At 38.7% G+C, this 25820-nt stretch overlaps 1 protein-coding gene across 1 annotated transcript in view; it reads left to right on the forward strand.

The window, feature by feature from the left end:
* ccn6 (cellular communication network factor 6) overlaps window positions 1-23847 on the forward strand; it is a 48833-nt gene extending 24986 nt beyond the window's left edge. The window contains exons 2-5 of the mRNA XM_039749957.1: window positions 4533-4812; window positions 19461-19703; window positions 22628-22821; window positions 23350-23847. Coding sequence (XP_039605891.1) covers window positions 4533-4812; window positions 19461-19703; window positions 22628-22821; window positions 23350-23631 — 999 coding nt within the window. The 3' untranslated portion in view covers window positions 23632-23847. The remainder of the gene's footprint in view (window positions 1-4532; window positions 4813-19460; window positions 19704-22627; window positions 22822-23349) is intronic.
* Window positions 23848-25820: the final 1973 nt, after the last annotated feature.

A 25820-nucleotide genomic window follows, 5' to 3' on the forward strand; every position in this document is an offset into this window, starting at 1 on the left:
TAACTACACGGGAAGTTGGAGAATTAGTGATGAGTCAGTGAGTGAGTGAGTCAGTGAGTGAGTGAGTGAGTGAGTGAGGGCTTTGCCTTTTATTAGTATAGTGATGAGTCAGTGAGTGAGTGAGTGAGTGAGTGAGTGAGTGAGTGCTTTGCCTTTTATTAGTATAGATATATACTGTATACACATACATACATACAGACATACATACATACATACATATATACACTGTGAGTGGAAAAAAAAACACACCAAAATGTTTTTCATCACATCTTCAACAATAGTCGGCCGATTTTGATAAAATTTGGAACATTGTATAAACTTGTGTCAAAGCCTGGTCAAAGCAGTATAAGATCTTACTTATTTATAAATTTAGTTGCCATGGATACGTGCGAACGCAGACGATAAAGTTTGTAAACAAGTTTGACCCTTGCTAAATTTGCAGATAAAAATGGGTTTCAGTACAGAAGACTGAATTTTTATTAAGAATTTGGTTCTGCTAAAGGGTTACAGCAGTCGTCGACTGATAAAAGAGTTCCCACAGAAAGGTTGGAACAAAAACGGCCTCGATGTGCTGCTATGAAAGATTTGGTCGACCAGCACTGTGGACCGGCAACCAGGCAGTGGTCGACCACACTCGGTGCGTACACTTGAAAACATTGAAGCTGTTAACGATCTTGTACTAAGCCAAGAAGACGCACCACAGACTCACAGAACAGCTCGACAGATAGCTAGAGAAATCGGAATAAGCCAAAGAACTGTGGTTGAGATAATCCATAAAGACCTGAAGCTGAAGTGCTTGAAAAAGCGCTGTGCACAGCAATTAACAACAGACAACGAGGAGTCGCGCTTGAAACAATGCATATCTACATATATATATACAGTATATAGCAAAATCCCCGCGCTTCGCAGCGACGAAGTACTGCTTTTAAATTTTTATTAATAAGAAAAGAAAACCTTTTTAAACTGAGGGAAAATATACCAATAACTATTTTTTAAGGATCTCTTTGTATACCATGTTGTCAGTTCAGCACTCCAGTTGTAATATGACCAAGCTGTGCACTGAGATTACTTTTGAGAATGCAACGTATAGTTTTGTCCAGGAGGAAAGCAATCTTGCCTCAAATCAATGGCAACCTTTTATAGGGTCTGTCCCTGAGACGCATTAATTGTCATCGCGAAGCAGAGCCTTACTGGAAATTGGAGGCATTTGAATTGAAATGGAAGATCAGAGGGTATAACGGGGATGCGTGGAATACATTCAGAGTGTGGAGAAACTCTAGAGACAGCGTGTATTAACTTGTGGATTTTTCTGTATTTGGTGGCAGTGTGCCGAAGTTGCTTCCGCAAGACCGTGTTAGCTGTGGAGCTCAGCTCAGAGCGAAATGAAGCGAATGAAATGAGATGAATGGGAGGGGAGATGATGATGTGACTCCCCCACCCGCCTTAACTGTCAATCCCTCCACAAACACAGTCTCTCGGATTGTGATGTCCATGGCTTTATTTAATGTTAGCTAAGACCCGGCACTTAAAAGTTTCTCGCTACAGCAATTTTAACTCCGTTACAAAGTGATTCAAAGTCTCGTTTATACCTCGTGTCTTCTCATTAAACTTGTATCTTGCGAATATGGTATTCGTTGTAGGCATGCCAAATACAGTACATGGATAAAAATAGGTTCCAGTTATGACCATTACGCGTAGAATTTCAAAATGAAACCTGCCCAGCTTTTGTAAGTCAGCTGTAAGGAATGAGCCTGCCAAATTTCAGCCTTCTGCCTACACGGGAAGTTGGAGAATTAGTGATGAGTGAGTGAGTGAGTGAGTCAGTCAGTCAGTGACGGCTTTGCCTTTTATTAGTATAGATGTATGAAATACTAAGGTCTGCCAAAGCCAGTTTGCCTCAAAATAAATGAAATATGGGTTGACGAGGCCAACGAGACGTGATGTTTGTCAGCCTCATCTTGGCATCACATATAATATTATGTAATAGCTTACAGTTAACAAGAGCAGCTTTATTCTCACTCGATGCTCTTATTTTAATATGAGTGCTGTAAAGTGATCTGATTATGTTAGGAGAACTGGACACTGCTGCAAATTGAATTTTTATGGTGGCAAAACATGTTTTATATGTGGTCACCCACACTATATAAAAACTGAATGTAGTGCCTCCTCAGTTAGCTAATGGCTTTCAGCACAGCAGGCATGTTGGTGTGAAGCTTAGCTTGGATATTCCTGGCCTATTGGCCAGTTCTCTGAGAAATGACAACAACTAGCTGATATACACTGACGAAAAACCAAAAAAGTTCTTTAATGAAGATGTGCGGCATTGACCGTCTTGAAAGGGAACTGAAATACAGCCAGTCCATTATATTCAACATCCCTGAGATATAATGTGACAAACATATTCAAATAACGGCTCATTGGTATGAATTATTATAATTCATATCACTGAGCTGTTAGTGCAATATATAATAATGTTATTTTAAAATGTGGGCAGCATGGTGGCGCAATGGTAGCGCTGCTGCCTCACATTTAGGATACCCGGGTTCACTTTCCGGGTCCTCCCTGCATGGAGTTTGCATGTTCTCCCTGTGTCTGCGTGGGTTTCCTCCGGGCTCCCACAGTCCAAAGACATGCAGGTTAGGTGCATTGGCGATCCTAAATTGACCCTAGTGTGTTTTTGTGTGTGAGTGCCCTGAGATGGGCTGGGGTTTGTTTCCTGTCTTGTGCCCTGTGTTGGCTGGGATTGGCTCCAGCAGACCCCTGTGACCCTATAGTTAGGATATAGCGGGTTGGATAATGGATGGATGGATGATAATATTTGCGAATCATCATTTAACTGGTTTGACTGCATTTCCCTACTTTATCAAGAGTGTAGCCATTTCTCAGTTTCTCCAAAACGTTGCATCCACATGGGTTAGAGTTGCCGTAAATACAGTGTATGCATATTCCCCATCAATTTTTCTTATATGAATCCCAATCCCAATGTTTGTGTGGGAAATTTCATACGTACACATCGATCCTCTTTTTGTGCATACGCAAGCTTTGTAAATGAGGCCCTTGGCCACATGTGAGTACTATCTGTTCCTTAGTTTGAAGGGCTAGCTTTGTGAGATGCGCTATGCCAAAGATGAAAAAGGCAATTTCCCCCCATACAGTCTGGTTTGTTAAAGTAGGGGTGAACTTGCTAATCACACTCTGATGAAAAGAGGTGAAGACCAAATCAACTTTTCTGAAACCATTTAAAAACTTAGCTCCTGTCATGGTACCAAGTGAAACCTGGGTCGGTTTGTTCAAGTGAGGTACCGTATGAATGTGATTCGACACGGGAACAATCTAACTACAGGAAGTACTGTGCATTATGGGAAAAATGTCAGTGTGCAGTGATAGTCACACTATACTAGTGATGCCAGTAAATAGGCACCTCAGCATAAAAATGAACATAAACATACAGTATATACAAACATAACATAATTCACATAAAACATCTTACAAAAGCATCAGGCAATCAGAGCAAGCCCAGCACCGGATTGAGGCTCAGCGCCTGTCTATCTCTCTGTCGTGATCAGTTAAGAAATAAAAATAAAAACTCATTTATGATCAGGTCAATCAAGCTATATATGGAGGATGGAAGAAATGAATAGCAGATCATCCATCCATCCATTATCCAACCCGCTATATCCTAACTACAGGGTCACAGGGGTCTGCTGGAGTCAATCCCAGCCAACACAGGGCACAAGGCAGGAAACAAACCCCGGGCAGGGCACCAGCCCACCGCAGGACACACACACACACACACCAGGGACAATTTAGAATAGCCAATGCACCTAACCTGCATGTCTTTGGACTGTGGGAGGAAACCCACGCAGGCACGGGGAGAAAATGCAAAGTCCACGCAGGGAGGACCTGGGAAGCGAACCCGGGTCTCCTAACTGCAAAGCAGCAGCGCTACCCACAATAGCAGATCAATTAATCAGCTATTGACTAAAATATTTTTCTTGCCAAAATGCAAATTTAGACAAATTTAACAATATTGTTTCATTTTGTGCTTAAATTAAAATTTATATCTATTTTTTAGCTATGGTATGTCAAGATATTGCATGTAAAAAAATATGTTCAAGACCACAAAGGAGCTATACATATACAGTATATGTTTGTTACACACTCACTGAATGACTGCCATGTTATAGCACATTAGCCAGAAGTCATCTTCTCCATCTTTTTCTCCTCCTTCTCATCTGTGGCATGTACAGCACAGAGTGAGTCTGAAAATACAAGAGCATCTGGTGTCTTTTGAGCCCTTTAGCTGCCTCCCATGGACACGTGTGTGACACTATTTAATTATATTGCAATAAACTCCTGACAATTAGGAAAACTATAAAGCAAATCTTCAGTAAAGATCACCTGATAATTATTTTTTAATGTTGGTCTTTGGATTTTGAGACTGAAAATAAATGTTAATGCTGTAATAAAGTATAATAAATAAGGAAACATAAAACATTGTTTATATGCTTAGTTTTATATTATATCTTGAGATTTTCCTCAGGGTACATAGCAATGGCCAGCAAGGAGCACTGAAGCCTGGCGTGGGAAGCAGCGAGCGACGTCAGTTTTGTCACTGGCCCTGCAAGTGCCCTCCCAAACCCTTATGTGCACCAGGAATCAGCAGGGTCAAAGATGGCTGTGGATGTTGCACAATTTGTGCCAGACAAGTTGGTGAGAGCTGCAATGAGGCGGATATCTGTGATCCCCATAAAGGGATGTACTGTGACTTCTCAGCAGATAAGCCCCGCTATGAGGTTGGCGTGTGTGCATGTAAGTGCTAACCTATGAACTACCTTCTGAGATGTTTGATCAACTGTCTGATAAAAATAGAGGATGGACAGCTTTTTCTTTTATTAAAATCAGTCATGATATTCAGCACAGATACACATGATCTCCTGATATTTAAGCATTATTTTAAATCAATCATTTTTTAGTAAGCTAAATTATGCATTATTACAGTATATTTTTAATGTAAGGCCTGTTATGATGGCCACATATAAGGGGACCATGCAGAAAAAGCATTATTTCCACATTCTGTGACCAAAATGTATGCAAATACCTTGAAATGAAAGGCTGCAATGTGCACTCTAATCACATCTGAATTGTTTGATTCGTCATTTTAAACTGTGAGGTTAAGAGGTACATCAAAGACAAATGTGTGTTTCTGCTCCAAACATTATGGAGGACACTGTAATTGCAAGGTCAGCATCATTCTAAACACTGCAGATTTATTCACTGCTTGATTGTTGGGGTAAGAACTGGAGGATCAGGCTGGTGCTCACTTATTTGTATCCTTATAAACAAACACCAGAAGTGGGACAAAGGCAGCAACAATCCCAATAAAGGTTGCCAGAGAATCGCAAAGCACATTCTCTCATCCACCATTATGTGAAAACTTGAGCTGCCAGTCCAATGGCACCCCAGATTCAATATTATTGTCAGTATTTACTTATTTGGTTTAATACAGTTTAGTATTTATATCTGATGATTGTAAGTAGTTTGCGTTTGATGTGTCATTCTACCATATACTATATTGTTGACGTATGTGTCAGTACCAGTTCAGCTAACAATAAATACTTCAGCATTTAATGATCATAAACTGAAAAGAAGCATTTATTAACGGCATACACTTGTCAATGGGGTCAGAATATATTGATGTATTATTGTCCCTGCTCAACAAAATGGAACAACTTTTTCTCTACACAGACACTTTATGTCTGGCCCTATGATTATAGCCTGGACATAGCTGTTGTCCTCAAGTTCAGAAACTCAAAACCCCGCATTTTTATTCTCAAACACATGATATAATAGAAGGATATCCCCTTTCAATTCTTTTCATCCTTACCATTAAACCACCTTCCTTCTGCTTGCTCCATACTGGTAGTTCAAAGCAAATGGTTTCCAGTATGCACTCTAAATGATATGTCACTTTTATTCAGAGCAGAGCATTGATAGGTGATGACAAGTTCAAGATAAATATGAGTAAAGTTATATACTTTTGTGTCAATTCTACAAGTAGTACCTGTTAGTGAGCATTTGAACAGCTTGCTTTTAACTACAAATTCACATTATTAAGAATCACAATTATGAAAAATCTGTAAAAATCCCAATTAAAGAAAAATGTCAGTCTCCTTTTGGAGAACACCAAGTGAGAAACTTAATAAATACCTCTCACTGTAAGAAAAGGTTATCATCATCCATCCATCCATCCATTTTCCAACCCGCTGAATCCAAATACAGGGTCACAGGGGTCTGCTTGAGCCAATCCCAGCCAAGGTAGGAATAGGTGGGTCACGGTCGCAAGGCGTAAGGTAAAGGGTGCACACTGTCCGGGGGCATCAACCCCAGAATTAGAAGTGTCTAACCGTTATCATGTCCTGGCGGAGCTGGACGGTGACTCTGATAATTCTGAGGTGGTAGGCAGGGTTGAGGAGCCCCAACGGGCCACCTCAAAACCAGTTCCCAAAAAGAGAGAGGTAGTGATAGTTGGGGACTCAATCATTAGGGGGATTGAAGCGCAGGTGTGCTCCAGAGAGAGAGAGTCTCGTACGGTGTGTTGCCTTCCGGGAGCACAGGTGGGAGACCTCCCTAGAAAGGTGGATAGGCTCTTGGCCAGAGCGGGGGTGGATCCAGTTGTCATTGTCCACGTTGGAACAAATGACATACATAAGGGTAGTCTGTCAGTTCTGCGATCCAAATTCAAAGAGTTAGGTACCAAGCTGAGGAGCAGAACTGACAAGGTAGTCTTCTCCGAAGTTCTGCCTGTGCCACGCGCCAGTCCAGGTAAGATTGAGGAGATTAGAAGGCTTAACGCGTGGCTCAAATCTTGGTGCAGGGTAGAAGGGTATAGGTTTATGGGGCATTGGGACTCCTTTTGGAACAGATGGGACCTGTTCCGCCGTGACGGGTTACATCTGAACCGGAGGGGCACCAATGTATTGGGGAGGCGTATGTGTAGGCTAGTCGAGGATTGTTTAAACTAGGGAATGGGGGCAGGGAGTTTAGGACAGGCCAGATTTAGATCTATACATGGAAGAACAAACAATGGTGTAGAAATAAAAATGCATAGTAATGTAAATTTTAAGCAAACACGTAAAGATAGAAGGATTAACACATTAAAAATAGCTTGCCTTAATGCTAGAAGTATCAAAAATAAGGTAAGTGAGTTGGAGTTGTATGTAGCAGAGCACAATTATGATATTATAGCAATAACGGAAACCTGGCTAAATAACAAAGATGGGGATGAGTGTAACATAGAGGGATACACATTTTTTAGGAAGGATAGACAGAACAGAAAAGGAGGTGGGGTTGCTGTTTATGCCAAACAGGAATTAAATGTAAGTCATCTTCAGTTGGATGATGAGCCCCATCTTAGTGAGGACATGTGGCTTCGCCTGGAAAATATTAGGGAAAAGGTCTCATTTTAGGAGTGTGTTATAGACCACCCAATTCAGACAGTAATTTCAACACACATCTTTTAGTAATATCAAAAGGCAAGTTTACAGGGAGATATTATAGTCATGGGGGACTTTAATTATCCAAATATTAACTGGGATAACCTTACAGATGGAGGAGCACAAGAGCAGGAGTTTTAGAAGTAATCAGCGACTGTTTTTAACACAGCATGTTAAAGCACCAACAAGGGGTGAAGCCTATCTGGATTTAGTATTCTGTAATAATCAGGATAGAATTGAGGGTGTAGAGGTGATTGAACCACTAGGGTCAAGTGACCATAATGTAATACAATTCTCAGTATTTTGTAAGAGTACAGATGCAAAGACTAAAATTGTTAAGTTGAACTTTAGTAGGGCTAATTTTGAGCAGATGCGACAAAGTCTAAGTAGGATAGACTGGGATAAGCTTTTAAATGTGGAGACAGTCGAGGAGCAGTGGAACAGGTTTAAAAATGTTTTACATGTAATGCAGGACAGATACATACCTAAATTTGGAAGTAATAGGAAACTAAAAAAATCTCCACGATGGATTAATAAAGATTTAAAAAGAAGTTGCAAAGGAAAAACTGCTGTATAAGGCATATAAGACTAATGACTGCAAAGAGAACCGAGCGATGAGAAAATGAGGGCAACCATTAAGAAGGATATCAGAGAGGCTAAAAGACAGTTGGAGAGGAATATAGCAGATAAGGCGAAAGAAGACCCCAAGAGATTCTTTCAGTATTTTAGTAGTAAAAGAACAGTTAAGGAGGAGGTCAAGTTCATCAGGAATAGTAAAGGGAATTAAAAGATACAGACAATGAAATAGCAGATGCCCTAAACTTACATTTTTCTGAGGTGTTTACAAGTGAGCAAGTGGATAACCTGCCAGAGGTAAACACAACTACTAAGGAGGTACTGAGGGATTTGGAAATTGTAGAGGGAGAAGTGCTGCTCAGATTAAATAAGATGAAATCAAACAAATCACCAGGCCCAGATAATATTTATCCTCGTGTTCTTAAGGAGGCTAGTGAGTACATATATAAACCCTTGACACATATTTTTAGGAAGTCACTGTGCACTGGAGAGATTCCAAAGGACTGGAAAATGGCAAATATCATCCCATTATATAAAAAGGGTGACAGGGCAGATCCAAGCAACTATAGGCCAGTAAGCTTAACAAGCATCACAGGAAAATTAATGGAAGGAATTATTAAGGATAAGATTGAGCAACACATGACAAGGACAGGAGTTATTCTGAACAGTCAGCATGGGTTCAGAAGGGGAGGTCGTGTTTTACTAACATGTTGGAATTCTATGAGGAGGCAACAAAAGGATACGATCAAAGTGGAGCTTATGATATTATTTATCTGGACTTTCAGAAAGCATTTGATAAGGTGCCACATGAGAGGTTGGGCATCAAGTTAAAAGAAGTGGGAATTCAGGGTGATGTTTTTAGATGGGTGCAGAATTGGCTCAGACACAGGAAGCAGAGGGTGATGGTGCGAGGAACCTCATCAGAACTGGTCGATGTTAAGAGTGGTGTTCCACAGGGGTCAGTGCTAGGGCCGCTGCTATTTTTAATATATATAAATGATTTAGATAGGAATATAAGTAACAAGCTGGTTAAGTTTGCAGATGATACCAAGATAGGTGGATTAGCAGATAATTTGGAATCCGTTATATCATTACAGAAGGACTTGGATAGCATACAGGCTTGGGCAGATTTGTGGCAGATGAAATTTAATGTCAGTAAATGTAAAGTATTACACATAGGAAGTAAAAATATTAGGTTTGAATACACAATGGGCGGTCGAAAAATCGAGAGTACACCTTATGAGAAGGATTTAGGAGTCATAGTGGACTCCAAGCTATCAACTTCCAAACAGTGTTCAGAAGCCATTAAGAAGGCTAACAGAATGTTAGGTTATATAGCACGATCTGTGGAGTACAAGTCCAAGGAGGTTATGCTCAACCTTTATAATGCACTGGTGAGGCCTCATCTTGAGTACTGTGTGCAGTTTTGGTCTCCAGGCTACAAAAAGGACATAGCAGCACTAGAAAAGGTCCAGAGAAGAGCGACTAGGCTGATTCCAGGTCTACAGGAGTTGAATTATGAGGAAAGATTAAAAGAGCTGGGCCTTTACAGTTTAAGCAAAAGAAGATTAAGAGGTGACATGATTGAAGTGTTTAAAATTATGAAGGGAATTAGTACAGTGGATCGAGACTTGTATTTTAAAATGAGCTCATCAAGAACACGGGGACACAGTTGGAAACTTGTTAAGGGTAAATTTCGCACAAACATTAGGAAGTTTTTCTTTACACAAAGAACGATAGACACTTGGAATAAGTTACCAAGTAGTGTGGTAGACAGTAAGACGTTAGGGACTTTCAAAACTCGACTTGATGTTTTCTTGGAGGAAGCAAGTGGATAGGACTGGCGAGCTTTGTTGGGCTGAATGGCCTGTTCTCGTCTAGATTGTTCTAATTCTAATTCTAATTCTAACACAGGGCACAAGGCAGGAACCAATCCCGGGCAGGGTGCCAACCCACCGCAGGACACACACAAACACACCAAGCACACACCAGGGCCAATTTAGAATCGCCAATCCACCTAACCTGCATGTCTTTGGACTGTGGGAGGAAACCGGAGTGCCTGGAAGCAAACCCAGGCCTCCTAACTGTGAGGCAGCAGCGCTACTACTGCACCACCGTGCTGCCCAGGTTATCATCATTCACATGAAATTCTTATCTCTTTTTAGAATTTGGAAATGTACACTCACCACCCACTTTATTAGGTACATCTTGCTAGTACTAGGTTAGACCCCCTTTTGTCTTCAGAACCTCCATTATTGCTTGTGGCATAGATTCAACAAGTTGCTGGAAAGATTGCTCAGGAATTTTGGTCCATATTGACATGACAGCATCACACAGTTGCTGCACGTCTATAATGTGAATCTCTTATTCCACTACATCCCAAAGTGCTTTACTGGATAGAGATCTGGGGCCTCATGTATAATGCCGTGCGTAGAATTCGCACTATAACATGGCGTAAGCACAAAGCCGAAATGTGCTTACGACAGAAAAATCCAGATGCAGGAATCTGTGCGTACTCCAACTTCCACGTTCTTCCGCTACATAAATCCCGATCAGCGTGAAAACTAACGCTCGTGCACGCGCTTTACGTAACGCCCCAAATCCTCCTAGAATGACGCCTATTTGAATATGCAAATCAATATAAATCGCCCTTAAGCGCAGCCTTCTGTGAAAAGACAATGGGAAAAGCACGGGGGAAAATATAAGAATTTCAGCGAATACCAAGTGGAGGCAAAGGAAAAACATACTATTTGTTCAAATAAACCGTGGTATAATCAACAAAAGGAAGTTGATTGAGTGACATAGCGTGTTGGAGAAACTTGAAAGCTCACGTTCACAAAATCTCACAGTGCCGGAAATAAAAAAGAAGTCACATATCAAAGTTGCCATGAAAAGAAGAGTTGTAAGCCCACTGTCTGAGTGTCATATGAAAGTTTATTAGGGTACAGAGAAAAAAGGCACACGGTAGGGAAAAAGCACGAAATGTCAACTTTAATCTCGAATTTTCCACTTTAATCAATGTAGTTTATTTTGTCATTTAGTAGAACATTATAAACTTCATCTTAAAATCGTTTAATTAAAAACCAGTTTCTCAAAATTACATCGTAATTAAAGTAGCACGTTAAATGCTTTGCTTTGTATTTGATCTCCTACTCGTATGTGATCTATGTGTGTGAATCACTACTTGCTTCTGAAACTGGCTCTCTTCCTCCAACTGGACACAGAGTCCATTACATTTGTGATATAACTAAAATACTGAGATGTATACGTGATGTCATTTTCATGATGATAGGAGCTAAAGCACATTATTAAACATGTGTTTCATGAGCCTCGTGCTCATGACAAGCATTCATCTTTTGTCGAAATTTGTCGCTGCGTTTTTAGCTGTGTTGTTATTTTCTTTCTGTTTTATATTCAATATATATTGGCGTGGCCGCCCCAAGAGTTCTTGCTTTTCTTTCCCCAAGTAACCGATCGCCATACAATCAGCTCTGTAATAGACGTTAAGCCATCTGTAAGCTTAGCGCCGATTCTTCAAAACGCTTAAAGAACATTGAAATATCTTCGTAGTACATGTTTAATTATTCTATCCTTCACGACACTCCCAGTGAAGAATATAGATTATTTAAATGAAGTTAAAGTTTTATCTGTATAATTTAACAAACATATTTTGCTGCATTTCACCTTAAAAATGATATCGTCATCATATGTAAATACGAGCTTTATAAAGTGGCCCAGGTTGTGAGATATTATAACTGTAGTGCAAGTTTACAGTGGGGTGATTGTACTTATAAGTACAAACTGTTCTACAAGGAGCAATTGATTGGCTGCATTTAAAGTTCTTGGGATTAAACTGTTTCTGAACCGCGAGGTCTGTACAGGAAAGGCTTTAAAACGTTTTGCAGTGGCTGAGGTAGCGTGTCCTTAAATCTGTATACCGATAATTCTCTTTCCGATCAGCTGCTGCTGTGATTCACACTCAGATACAGTGATATAAATACTCCGAGTCGTGCAGTGAGAGTAATATGGAAAAAGATGATCCGCTGTGGCAACTCCTAACGGGAGGAGCTGAAAGAAGAAGAAGAAGAAGAAGTGAGAGTAACAACGCTAAAGCAGTTATGGTATTTGGAATACTATGGCTGTTCCCTGGACCATTATATTGTTACGAAGTTAATTACAATCAGATGCATTACACTAATAAACAATATGCGGTTAGTTTCTGTGTACTGTATTTATAAAGCCGCGTCATGAAAATAATGAGTAATCACACAAGAACAGTACCATTGCTTTGATGCTGGGTGCCGCCAGTTTGCAAAACCGAGCGGAGAACTTGCGTACGACAAGGCATGAGGTACCGTGGAAAAGTGCGTGGCTTTACGCCAAGTGTAGGTTTTATACATCGCGATTTGAACGTGGAAAAGTTCTTACGCAACATTTCTGTGCATACGCACCGTTTATACATGAGGCCCCTGGTGACTGTGGAGAATACTTCAGTACAGTAAACTCATTGTCAAGTTCATGAAACCATTTTGAGATGATTTGAGCTTTGTGACATGGTATGCTATCCTGCTTGAAGTAGAGTCCAAAAGATGGGTACACTGCGGTCATGGACATGGTCAGCAACAATACTTATGTAGTCTGTGGCATTTAAACAATGCTAAATTGGTACTAAGGGGCCCAAAGTGTGCCAAGAAAATATTTCCCAAACCATTACACTACCACCACCTTACAAAACTGTTGATAAAAGGCAGGATGGGTCCATGCTTTCCTGTTGTAGACCTCAAATTCCGACCCTACCATCCGAATGTCGCAGCAGAAATCAAGACTCATCAGACCAGATGTTTTTCCAATCTTCAATTCTCCAATTTTGGTGAGCCCATGCAAATTGTAGCCTCAGTTGCCTGTTCTTAGTTGACAGGAGTGGCACCCAGTGTGGTCTCCAGCTGCTGTAGCCCATTTTCTACAAGGTTTGATGTGTTGTGCGTTCAGAGATGCTCTTCTGCATATCTCAGTTGTAACGTGTGGTTATTAAAGTTACTGTTGTCTTTCTGTAAGCTCGAACCAGTCTGGCCATTCTCCTCTGACCTCTGGCATCAACAAGGCGATTTTGCATGGAGAGCTGCCACTCACTGGATATTTTCCCTCTTTCAGACCATTCTCTGTAAATTCTAGAGATGGTTGTGCATGAAAATCCCAGTAGATCAGCAGTTTCTGAAATACTCAGACGAGACCGTCTGGCACCAACAGCCATGCCACATTTAAAGTCACTGAAGTCACCTTTCTTCTGATGCTCGGTTTGAACTTCACCAAGTCATCTTGACAATGTCTACATATCTAAATGCACTGAGTTGCTGCCATATGATTGGCTGATTAGATATTTGTGTTAACAAGCAGTAGAACAGGTGTACCTAATAAAGTGGCCGGCGAGTGTATGATATAGAATGGATTCAGAGAGTACTCTGACCCCTTCATTTTTGCAAACATTATGATGTTGCAGATTTAGGCAACATCCACACTACTTTCACTTAAAAACTTAAAAACTAGCATTTTTACATCACTTACAAAAGTATCCATACATCACACTAAAATGACTGAAAACACATATGATGAAGATGTTCACCTACACTGTGTGTGGGTGCATTGGCGTAAACTGGAAGATGAAGTGCCCTCCACACTAGACATTCATCTTCAGTTTGTGTTTACACAGAGAGGACAGCAATGGTGAATATGAAAAAAACAAAAACAAAACACAATGACAGTGAGTTGGAATTGGTATTGATTGTAATGCTTTAGTATAAGGCGAGCAAAGCAGCTATGAATGAAGACTGTGAGTCATGTCAATGCGAGTACAGTGGCATGTTATGGCACTATAAGGAGCCCCAACAATCACATTCCAATCAGGGAACGGTCGTGTAATAAGCACAGAGTGTGATTAAAGAGTCTGCGTGTTCAAAACTCTCTCCATTTTCAACCAACCACGCACTGCAACGCTGAGCTGCCATTTTCAGAAACATACAGCTCTGGACAGCGCTTTCAAAAGTCTTCACTTTCATGATAAAGAACACCAGGAAAGTGTGGATAGAAGATAAAAACAGAGACGAATGCCTGCGTTTGTTAATAAAAACGTCGTAGTGTGGATGTAGTCTTTATTTTAAATTAATAAATTTAAAATTTTTGGCCATCAATGTACACTCCATAACCTATAATGGCAAAGTGAAAAGATTTTTTCAGAAAAGTTTGCAAATTTATTAAAAATCAAGAATTGAAATTTACTCAAGTACTCAGACCCTTTGCTGCGCCACTCCTGTTTTCTTGAATTCTGCTTGAGATGTGTCTACAACTTGACTGCAGTCCACCAATGGCAAATTCAATTGACTGGACATTCTTTAGAAAGGCACACACCTGTGTGTATAAGGTGACACAACATATCAGGACAAAAACCAGGCCAAGCAACTCTCTGTAGACCTTCACAATCAAATTCTGATAAAGCACAAGGGTACAAAACCATTTCTAAAGCTTGGAGTGTTCCCAGAAGCACAATGGCCTCAAAGACTGTGAAATGGAAGAAGTTTGGAACCACTAGGACTCTTCCTAGAACTGGCCATCCATCAAAACTGAGAAACTGGGCAAGAAGGGCCTTGACCAACGAGGTGTCCAAGAACCCAATGGTCACTCTACCAGAACTTCAGAAGTCCTCTGGTGAGATGGGAGAATCTGTCGGAAGGATGACCACCTCTACAACACTCCATCAATTAGGCCAGTGCTTCTCAATTATTTTCTGTCATGCCCCCCCCAGGAAGAAGAAAACATCTCGCGCCTCCCACACGACTATAAATAGTATCATTTGTCTATAAAACTGTTATAAGTACACCTCTGCATAACACTGTATCCTTATTAACGTATAAGAGAATAAAAAAAGAAAGAAATATGGACCAATTTACAACAAAGAATAGCTTTATTAAATGTAACAGAAAAGATTTAAAGTGCATTCTAAATTCAAAAAAAATTTAAAATAAAAATAAAAAAGCATGTTCCCCGAGGTCAAACGCTCTCCCCTTGACGGAGCCACACTATTTGAGAAACACTGAATTAGGCAAATATGGTTACTACTTAGATGGAAATCTGTTTTGAGTAAAATGCATATGACAGTTTGAAGGACTCAGAACAGGAAGAAAAAGACTCTCTGTTCTAATGAGGCAAAGGAATTAAACTCTTTGGGAAGAACTCCAAGCACTATGTCTGGCGAAGACCAGACTCTGCTCATCACCTGCCTTATATCATCAACTCGATTAAGCATGGTGGGAGTGATTCTCAAGGGCAGGAAGACTGGTCAGAACTGAGGCAAAGATGAGTGCCACCAGAATGGTCCTTGAAGAAATTCTACTGCAGAGTACACAAGACCTCAGACTGGGGTGACAGTTCACTTTCAGCATAAGAATGACCCAAAGCATACAGCCAAGACAACGCTAGAGCGACTTTGGGACAAGTCCCATTACTGTTGTTAACAATATTCACTTCTTTGCATCTTAATATAATTTGGATAAGGTTACTTATGTGAAAATATCGTACCATACCATACCATACCATTTTCTAAGCCCGCTTAATACTGAGTAGGGTTGCAAGGGGCTGGAGACCATCTTAGCAAGCTTTGGATGCAAGGCAGGAACAATCCCAGTCCATTGCAGGGCGAAGACTCTCTCACTCACAAACACACAAGTGCCAATTTATGTTGCTAATCAACCTAACCTGCATGTCTTTGGATTGTGGGAGAAAACCAGAGCACACGAGGAAAACATGTCAGCTCCACACAGGGACATGGACTCTGGTCTACTGACTGCAAGGTAGCAGAGCAACCACTGTGACAACGGAAATATCTTAAAAATATTACTTACAGATAACAGTTTAATCAAATGCTGATTCAACCATTTTCTAAGAGTACCATGTAATAGTCTGACCCCCAGTTTGCATGGGGTCATGACAACCAGCAGCTCTCTGCAACCCTTTAGCTGGATCAAGCACGTTCTACAAATTAGATCCATTGATTTGTTTGTATAATTTAATATTGTCTGATTACTCATTATATTAATTTAATGTGCTTAGTAATATTACAAAGCAGATGAACACCAAGCACACATTATCATTTACTAAAATTTTAAAAGATACACAAAATTTCTCTTGCGTTGCCAAGCCGGTACATTTCATTGACTGTACTTCAACTTCCATACAGTTGAAGTCACAAGTTTACATAAACTTAGTGTGAATTCTTTAAAACTCATTTTATAGCCGATTCACAGATTTTATACTTCTTCTTTTGGCTGCTCCCATTAGGGGTTACCACAGCAGGTAATCTTTTTCCATATCTTTTTGTCTTCTGCATCTTGTTCTATTATACCCACCACCTGCATGTCCTCTCTCACCACATCCATAAACCTTTTCTTAGGCCTTCCTCTTTTCCTCTTCCCTGGTAGCTCTATCCTTAGCATACTTCTCCCAATATACCCAGCATCTCTCCTCTGCAGGTGTCCAAACCAATGCAATTTTGCCTCTCTGACTTTGTCTCCCAACCGTCCAACTTGAGCTGACCCTCTTATGTACTCATTTCTAATCCTATCCATCCTCGTCATACCCAGTACAAATCTTAGCATCTTTAACTCTGCTACCTCCAGTTCTGTCTCCTGCTTTCTGGTCAGTGCCAACGTCTCCAACCCATATAACATAGCTGGTCTCACTGCTGTCCTGTAGACCTTCCCTTTCACTCTAACAAACCATAAATTTGGCATATCATCTAAGACATCCACTTTGTGCAGGACAGAACAAATTTTTTTCACAAATGTTCCCAGACAGACTCATTTTTTTATTGACTATATCACAATTCCAGTGGGTCACAAGTTTACAAGTACTTTGTTAACTGTGCCTTTAAACAGCTTGGGAAATTCCAGAACATGATGTCAAACCTTTAGGCAACTAGACAATTAGCTTCTGATAGCCAATTAACCTAACTGGAGTTAACATGTGGATGTACGTTAAGGCCTACCATTAAATGTCACTGCCTCTTTGCTTGACATAATGGAAAAATCAAAAGAACCAGCCAAGACGTCAGAAAAAAAATCCACAAATCTGATTCATCTTCATTTGTTTGTTCATTTGGGAACAACTTACAAATGGCTAAAGGTTCCACATTCACTTGTGCAAACAATAATACCCAAGTACAACCACCATTGGACCACATAGCCGACAGGAAGGAGGAGCATTTGGTCTCCTACAGAAAAAGTGAAAATCAATCCCAGAAAAACAGCAAAGGACTTTGTGAAGATGCTGGAGGAAACAGGTAGACAAGTACTTACCTAAAAAAGTAAAATGCGTCCTATATTGATATAACCTGAAAGGCTGCTCGGCAAGGAAGAAGCCAATGCTCCAAAGCTGCCATAAAAAAGCCAGGCTGCAGTTTGCAGTGGCACATGGTAACAAAGATCTTACCTTCTGGAGACATGCCCTCTGATCTGATGAATCCAAGATTGAACTATATGGCCATAATGACTATTGTTGTGTTTGGAGGAAAACGGGTGAGGCCTGCAAGCTAAAGAACACCATCCCAACCGTCAAGCATAGAGGCGGGAGCATCAAGTTGTGGCAGTGCTTTGCTGCAGGGGGGACTGGTGCACTTCACAAAATAGATGGCATCAAGAGGAAGTAAAACTATGTAGATATACTGCAGCAACAGCTCAAGAGCTAAGCAAGGAAGATGAAGCTCAGTTTCAAATGGGACTTCCAAATTGGCAATGACCCCAAGCATTCTCCAAAGTTGTGGCAAAACTGATTAATGTGAACAAGGTCTAGGTATTGGAGTGGCCATCACAAAGCCATGACCTCAATCCGATTGAAAATTTGTGGGCAGTACTGTAGTACTAAGGTGTTGTACCATGTTAGCTATTATAAATGTGGTGAGATGTCAAGCAAAATGACACATTTTATTGGCTAACTAAAAAGATTACAGTATGCAAGCTTTTGAGGTAACTCAGACCCCTTTTTCAAGCAAGATGTAATACAGAAACTGGAATTCCTTGTCCTTATATAGACACCAGGACAAACACGACATTGGAAAACCTTTATGTAAAACATCTTAAATGTAAAAAATGAATAGACCTCTTCAGGCTTAAATTTATTAAGCAAGAGAGGAGAACAATGTATAGGCAAGATCTTTGGATAAGATAACTGTGCAACAAAGTCTTTTGAAGTTTCTGATGAGTTTTTCAATACAATGTGGGTCTGTAGACAGGCTGTCTGTGTCAGTCCAAGAGACGAAATGTGCAATGTGCATGTGCAAGCAAGGAGGCTTACAAACCTGTCCCAGTTACACCAGTCCTGTCTGGAAAAATAGGACACAATTCCAGCCACTCATTGTAAGAAGTTCGTGGAAGGCTACCAAAAATGTTTGGCTGAAGTAAAACAATTTAAAGGCAATGCTACCAAATATAACAACGTGTATATAAGCTTGTGACCCACTGGAATTGTGATATTGTCAATAAAAAGTGAAATACTCTGCGAACATTGTTGGAAAAAATTACTTTTACCCTGCACAAAGTAGACATCTCAAACTATATGTCATATTTGCTGGTTGTTAGTATAAAATAAGTGGAGGGGTTTAAAGTGAGTTTTAAAGAATTCACCTTAAGTGTATGTAAATAATTCTGACTTCAGCTGAATATGCAGCCTCCTGTAATAACTGGAGGAGCAGGTCCGGTTCAGCATCAACATTCATGAGCATTCACACCTCTTAAAGACTTTGGCACCAGTTGGCTGTCAAAATGTTTGAAATCTGCTCATGAGAAAATTTATGTTCCTTACCAACAAGATGAATTCTCATGGCCGCTTAAGACCTTCACACTAAATTTGCCCTTGGAGTTGCTGACATGGCCATGTAGAAACAAATTCTATGTTACATTGAAAGGTTGAATCAGCAGAGAAAAAAAGCTGAAAATGAATAAAAGGCAGAACTGAAACTAGATAGCTGAGGAGCACAAAATTACAGAATTATATTTTCTTTATTTATTGCCATGCTGATAATGAAACTTGGAAAAGTTTTTATTTTTCTTCCCCGTTTATAGCTTTATAAAAAAACACCACAAAACATAGGACGCGTTAAAGGATGTTGTTAGGTTCAGAATGAGAATATGAGAATGTATCTGAATGATATGCTTTGTTACAGAATACCACCGGTCCCACCATGTACTCCATGTTACCAGAATAAAGTCCTGCCACCATAACCTACTGGATTTAAAAAAATAATGGATTGATTTTATTTTGGTCAAAAATTTTAATTAATTTTCTTTTTGCAGAATGTTAAATTGCTGTAAGATAATCATTGAAAACTTCTTCCTTGTCCCTTAGATATGATGGCAGTTGGATGTGAACTCAAAGGTGAATTTTATCTCAACGGACAGGCTTTTCAGCCCAGCCCACTGTACAAATGCATGTGTGTTGCTGGTGCTATTGGCTGTATGCCTGCCTTCACTCATAAACTCGCCACGATCCAGTATAACGCTCCAAGCGAGAGTGAAAAACCTGCCCATCTAATTGCTGTAAAGCAACCAAAAAAACATCAGCAGGATACAGCCTACAGAGCCATGCCAGGTGGGTACCTTCTATTTCTTGCTTCAGTTAGCAAAACTTGTAATATAAAAATTGGTGACAGAAAGTTTAGATCTCACTCTCAGTAAAGAATGTACGAAGATGTCCAAAATGACAGCGTATACTGCAATCTTTAGTGAAAGCTGCAGTACTATACCAATCTAACGGTTTCTTATTATATCAGTCATACGCACAGTACTGTCCACCTTCTTCCTATCTGTGGAAATGTTGCTACAGCCTTTGGATATGGAAAATATCATGTAATGCATTGTTATCAACTGATACTTCTTCGGATGGAGCAATCACAACAAAGGATGCATCCATATTGGTTTTCCGAATATTTCGCTCGGTTCAGCTTGGGTGTGATGTCATTCCCATCTCCAACATCTGACTTTCGAGGTATATGGAACACAACAATAATTTCAAACTGATTTCTTAATTAGAAGTCAATTCTCTTTCGATAAAATAATCTGTTTAATTTTATGGCTTGTTAATGTATTATGCCCTATCACGCCATTCTTATATTGCAATTTTGTCTTTTCTGAGAATATTGTCCAAATGATTTGTGGCCTGAAGAAGATCAGTATCTCTCAGTCTTTCAGTTTTTCTTTTCCATTTCTTTCCAAATATTTCATAAAACAGATATACCAAGATGAGCATACATGTGTAAATTGGACCAGGTTAGATGGTGCAAAGTTGGCACCTTTGTGCCTCATTGGTAACTGGTAGCTGGTTACAAAAACATGCAGTTAAAACAGTGAATGCATTTAGGGAAACTTCGCAAGTGAGTAACTAAAATGAGCCACACAAAAATGTTACTTGAGCAATAACTGGCTTTTAAGTAAGCAACTGGTTTAGAACAAAAACCTGAGACAGCCCTCCAGGACTGGACATGGTCACCCCATCCTAAAGTAATGAAATCTTTTCCTATGGCATAAGGCACAGATATTTGATAGCTAAATTCAGACATACAGAATAAAAAGATCGGCAGGACTATACGAAAGCATTATTTTCATAAATACACAATTGAACATGTTTCTAAACCAGTTAAATAACCTTAAAGCTGTAGAAGCAGTGGCACTGCTAGACCTCTCACCTACATCTCTGGACACTTGGCACTTTTCTGCAAAGAACATGGTGGTTGAATGAAGGATAGACCATTGACTGGGGTTAAGCATGTAACTAGAATACTACAAATGTGCAAATAATAATGCTTATCACTGCAATACTATTAGCTAATAATTATATTTATATAGAGCTTTTCTAGCTACTCAAAGTGCTCTAGGTAGACAGTGGGGAGCCACTTTAACCACCACCATAGTGCAGCATTAACCCGGATGATGTGATGGCAGCCATTGCTAGAACAGACAAAAGGGTGAGAGAGATAGTCAATATTAGTAATGCTGTACACAATCTTCTGAGCAGTTTTCACATGTGATAAAATATTGTTAAACTCTCTAATTTGACAGAAATATAAGGTGTGGAAATCATAGTCATGTTATTCAATAATGATGTGGTTCTGTATATTTTAATGCAGGCAATTCTAGTTTATTCATTACCTGGTAATCAATATGCCACAAGCTTTTAAAACTCCAATAGTGGAATCTGTGTCTGAAGATGGACTTCTAGTGTCTGGCGAGCTTCTCTTTAATTTTTTTCAGGCAGGATTATAGCCAAAATTAATATACTTTGCAATTTGGCTTCTGATTTTATAGGTAATCGGGTCTTAGTTTTCCTTCCTGCAGTCCATAATTTCTGCTATGTTTTTGAACACATTTTGAGGAAACTCAACATTACAAATTAACATCAATGTAGCACCCTGACAGGACTGCATAAAAAAAAATATTAAGAAAAATAATCGTTTCCACCCCCACGAAAAAAAATTGCATTTCAATATGAGTAGACCCTTCATTTGTAACCCAGAACCTTGACAATACATTTTTAATGAAAAAATAAACTGAACACTCTTCATTTGTATCTGTATATAAATCTGATAACATTTCCCTGTTTATCAAAACCTTGCTCTAGATTTCATTCTTGTTTATTAAAAGTACTAACTCTGATCTTCATGACCTAAAAACATGGACGTTTATTTTGGAGAATATACCGATTACACATTCCCATACATATTTTGTAGCATTCGTATCTCATTTGTTATCTACCTAAAACCTAAATTCAGGCTTTTTTCAAGTCTCCATGATGATGCAATGCCAGATGTAAGGTATTTGACTCCTTCCTTTACAGTTTATGTAAAAGTTTTCAACATGTCACTTTCATGGTAATAGAACTTATAAGACGTTTGTAACACCACAGAACTATAAGTGAAGTCACAAAAGTACCAATTTTTTATGTCTCAAATGTACTCAGATTCAGCCACAAAGAAGTAACAGTCAAAACAATTCTTGACAAGTAGACCTTATAAATAAAACAAACTCAATAAAGTAGAATGTTCCACTCATATATTGCTATTTCAAGCATTTTCTCAAAGGTTAAAGCTGCTACATTCCTGATGCTGGGGGTGACATTCTGCAGGGCTACTATCCACTCATCCTGAATAACTACACTGTGATGAATGCAATTGCCTCAGCAGTTTTAGGCTGCCTACACTTTATGGTAGCACATTTAAAGGGTATCAATATTCATCCATCCATTTTCCAACCCGCTGAATCCGAACACAGGGTCACGGGGGTCTGCTGGAGCCAATCCCAGCCAACACAGGGCACAAGGCAGGAACCAATCCCAGGCAGGGTGCCAACCCACCGCAGGGGTATCAATATTGTTAGTTCAAACTAATCACAAGAGCTTTGGTTATTAATACTTACCACGGGTCTTCAACACAGACTACACCACTTATGATATTTGGATATTTATGAACAGTAATGTGCAATAATTACTTATCAATTCTTTTTCCACCGTATTGGTGGTAGCTTACAGAGATCGCCCTATATCATGGAAGAGGACATGTCTTCTACAGAGCACACCCTGGACTCCCTGTTCTAAAACCTGTGGCATGGGAATCTCAATTAAGGTTGACAACAACAACAGCAAATGTGAAATGAGGAAGGATCGCAGATTGTGCTTTCTCAGACCCTGTGACAACAATACACTACGGAATATTAAGGTAAATTGGGTTCTCACATTACAATTAACAAGTCATCTCACTCATGCCAACCATCAAAATGGCACTGCACTAGAACCCAATCCTCCACTTTGTGAGTGGTGATCTGACATGGCATTACCACTCAGGATATGCTAATTTGGCAAAGGAAATGGGAAAAGAGAAGTTTGCTACAGACTGCTCAGCTTGTTGTCACTGAAGAAAGTGGTCAGAAATAGGACAGAAGTATTTACAGTGAATGTTATAGCATCCTAGGCCTTTTGTCTGACATATTATGTAATATAATAACTTCACTAGATGAATTCTAGACTTTAAAATCACCTGTGTACATTCCAATATAATCTGCTGTGTATTTACAAAGACTTGAGCCAATTTAGACACAAAAAAGGAATGCAAAAAAGGGGGAAAATTACTTAAAACATTTTAGAATGATTTGCAAAGTTTAAAAACATTAGCTCCCTCTGTGCTTTAAACAAATGCATATAATACACTGTTAAACTCTTGTTAATGCAGAATTTATATTTTTTTCAGATACCAAAAGGAAAAACATGCAAACCCAAGTTCCAGTCAAGAAAACCAGAGAAATTTGCATTGTCTGGATGTACAAGCATCAAAAACTACAAACCCACATACTGTGGTATTTGTACTGACAAGCGCTGTTGCATTCCTAACAAGTCTAAAATGATTACTGTTGAATTCAACTGTACAGATGGTGGAAGTGTCAAATGGAAAATGTTGTGGATTACATCCTGTGTATGCCAACGGAACTGTTATGACCCAAGTGACATGTTCTCTGAACTTAGATTCCTATAGCAAACCAAATGACGACTACCTCAGAAATATCTTTTAATGGCAGCATACAGTACCTCTGTCACCTTTACTACTGGCATATCTTTTTACTTGATCTGTCAGAGTTTTCCGCTTTTTCCAGTGTTTTAAATGGGTTAAAATACTGTTGTCTGCATAATCTGCACTTCAGATATTCTTCATAAACTGTTTTTAATGGAGATGTTCTGCTTTGAACCTAAATATCACCTTTGAAGAACCATTTCCTTTAAACTGTATTTTACACATTAGAAAAAAAAAATAACATTATTTTTTATTCTTGTAAATATATCATAGCTCTTCTTAAACATTAGTTTAATAAAGTATTACATTTCAGTGTTTGCTGCTATTAATGAAAATAAATAAAAATGCATTTACAATATAAAAAAAATATTTTAAAGAATATGTTTAAAGTAATCATTGTACAAGCAACTGTAGCGATGTAAAATAATAATAGCACTCATTTTTTAAATAAAATATCTCAAAATATTGAAAAAAATGAAGGCAAACCTATTTCAGTTAAGACAATATTGCTATACATAGCTTTCATTATAAGTAGCTCACATAGCTCCATATTCAGCACCTTTCCATGGGTATGGGGCAGCCTAGGCATTTGGAGTATATGTGTTTTGTCTATTAGTGTAGATTTTCCTTAGAGTACTTGCGGTTACTCCTACAACTGAAAGACACACATTAGATTAACTGGCGAGTCAAAATTAGTTCATATTGGAAGAGTGTATGGGAGTTTCCATTCTCCAGTTATGGATTGCTATATGAATCTAAGCAGGTCCCTTCATTGGCCTCCAACTACACACAAAAAAAATAAATAAACAGTTTTACTACAATTCATTAGAATTAAGTTCTATTCTGAAAGTAACACTGTATATAAAATAAGGATAGCTTGAGTTTATATTTAGGCACCAGTGAAGCAAACAAAGATTACACAGAAAATGTAGAATCTATATATTAAAAAAAAAACAAAACACACACACACACATATATATATATATATATATATATATATATATATATATATATATATATATATACACATATATATATATATATATATATACACACACATATATATATATATACACACATATATATATATATATATATATATATATATATATATATATATATATATATATATACATACATATATTTATATATATTTATTATATACATATACACACAAGGGGTCCTCGGGTTTCAACGTCTCGACATACAACGTTTCGAGTTTACAACACTCACTCCCATAAAAACTTTAAAAAATTGAGACGTGAGAAGGAATAAAGGTAAGGATTTTTTTTTTACCACTCATTTTCCTTTTTCTGTGGCTTAGTTGTGTTTTTATGTTCTAGATTATGATTTTACAAATGTGCTAGGACAGGTAAGTGACTTAGGCTAGGGTGTGTTTCGACTTACACCAAAATTCGGGTTACATCACTGTTGTAGGAACGGAACTGTGTCATAACCTGAGGACCCCCTGTATATATATATATACATATACACACACACACACACAGACACACATGCGCGCGCACATACACACAAATATATTACATACACACACACATAAATCATGCTTAGAAAGGACCTAAAATATGCTGTAGGAAGGCATCAGTTTTAGGTTTGGTATCTTTGTTTAAAACATAGCAAAACAATAATAAATGCAATATCACTTAACTAAAGTATAATATTATAAATAAAGGAGTGATCCTGTATAAATCAATAAATATTAGAGAGACTGCTAGTGGTGAATAACATCTTAGTGTATAACTGAAAGTCAGTTGTTTATTATTATAATTTTTAATATCTTACACTTTGTACACATCTTATGATTTGTTTTGTTTTTAAAAATTCTCCAGTGTCCATGTGTGGGTGAATCTGCACAAATAAAGCTAATTAAGCAATAAAAAAAGATGTAAAGGTTTAGATTTCACAAGTATGACAGAGCTACTGAATCAATGGAACAAATCAAGAAAGATATAAAGATGCGCACGTTGGAAATATCAGTCACATGTGCACTCGATATGCTGAAAAGTCATCTTGTTTCTTCCACTAATGTACACTATAAACCTCTGTCTTCAAAATGAGCCACAAAATTACGTTTATATACAAGGACCATAAAAACACTACCAAAAGTCACAAAGTGAAATGTGAAAAAAATG

Source organism: Polypterus senegalus, chromosome 3 (genome assembly GCF_016835505.1).
Source record: "Polypterus senegalus isolate Bchr_013 chromosome 3, ASM1683550v1, whole genome shotgun sequence".
NCBI lineage: Eukaryota > Metazoa > Chordata > Cladistia > Polypteriformes > Polypteridae > Polypterus > Polypterus senegalus.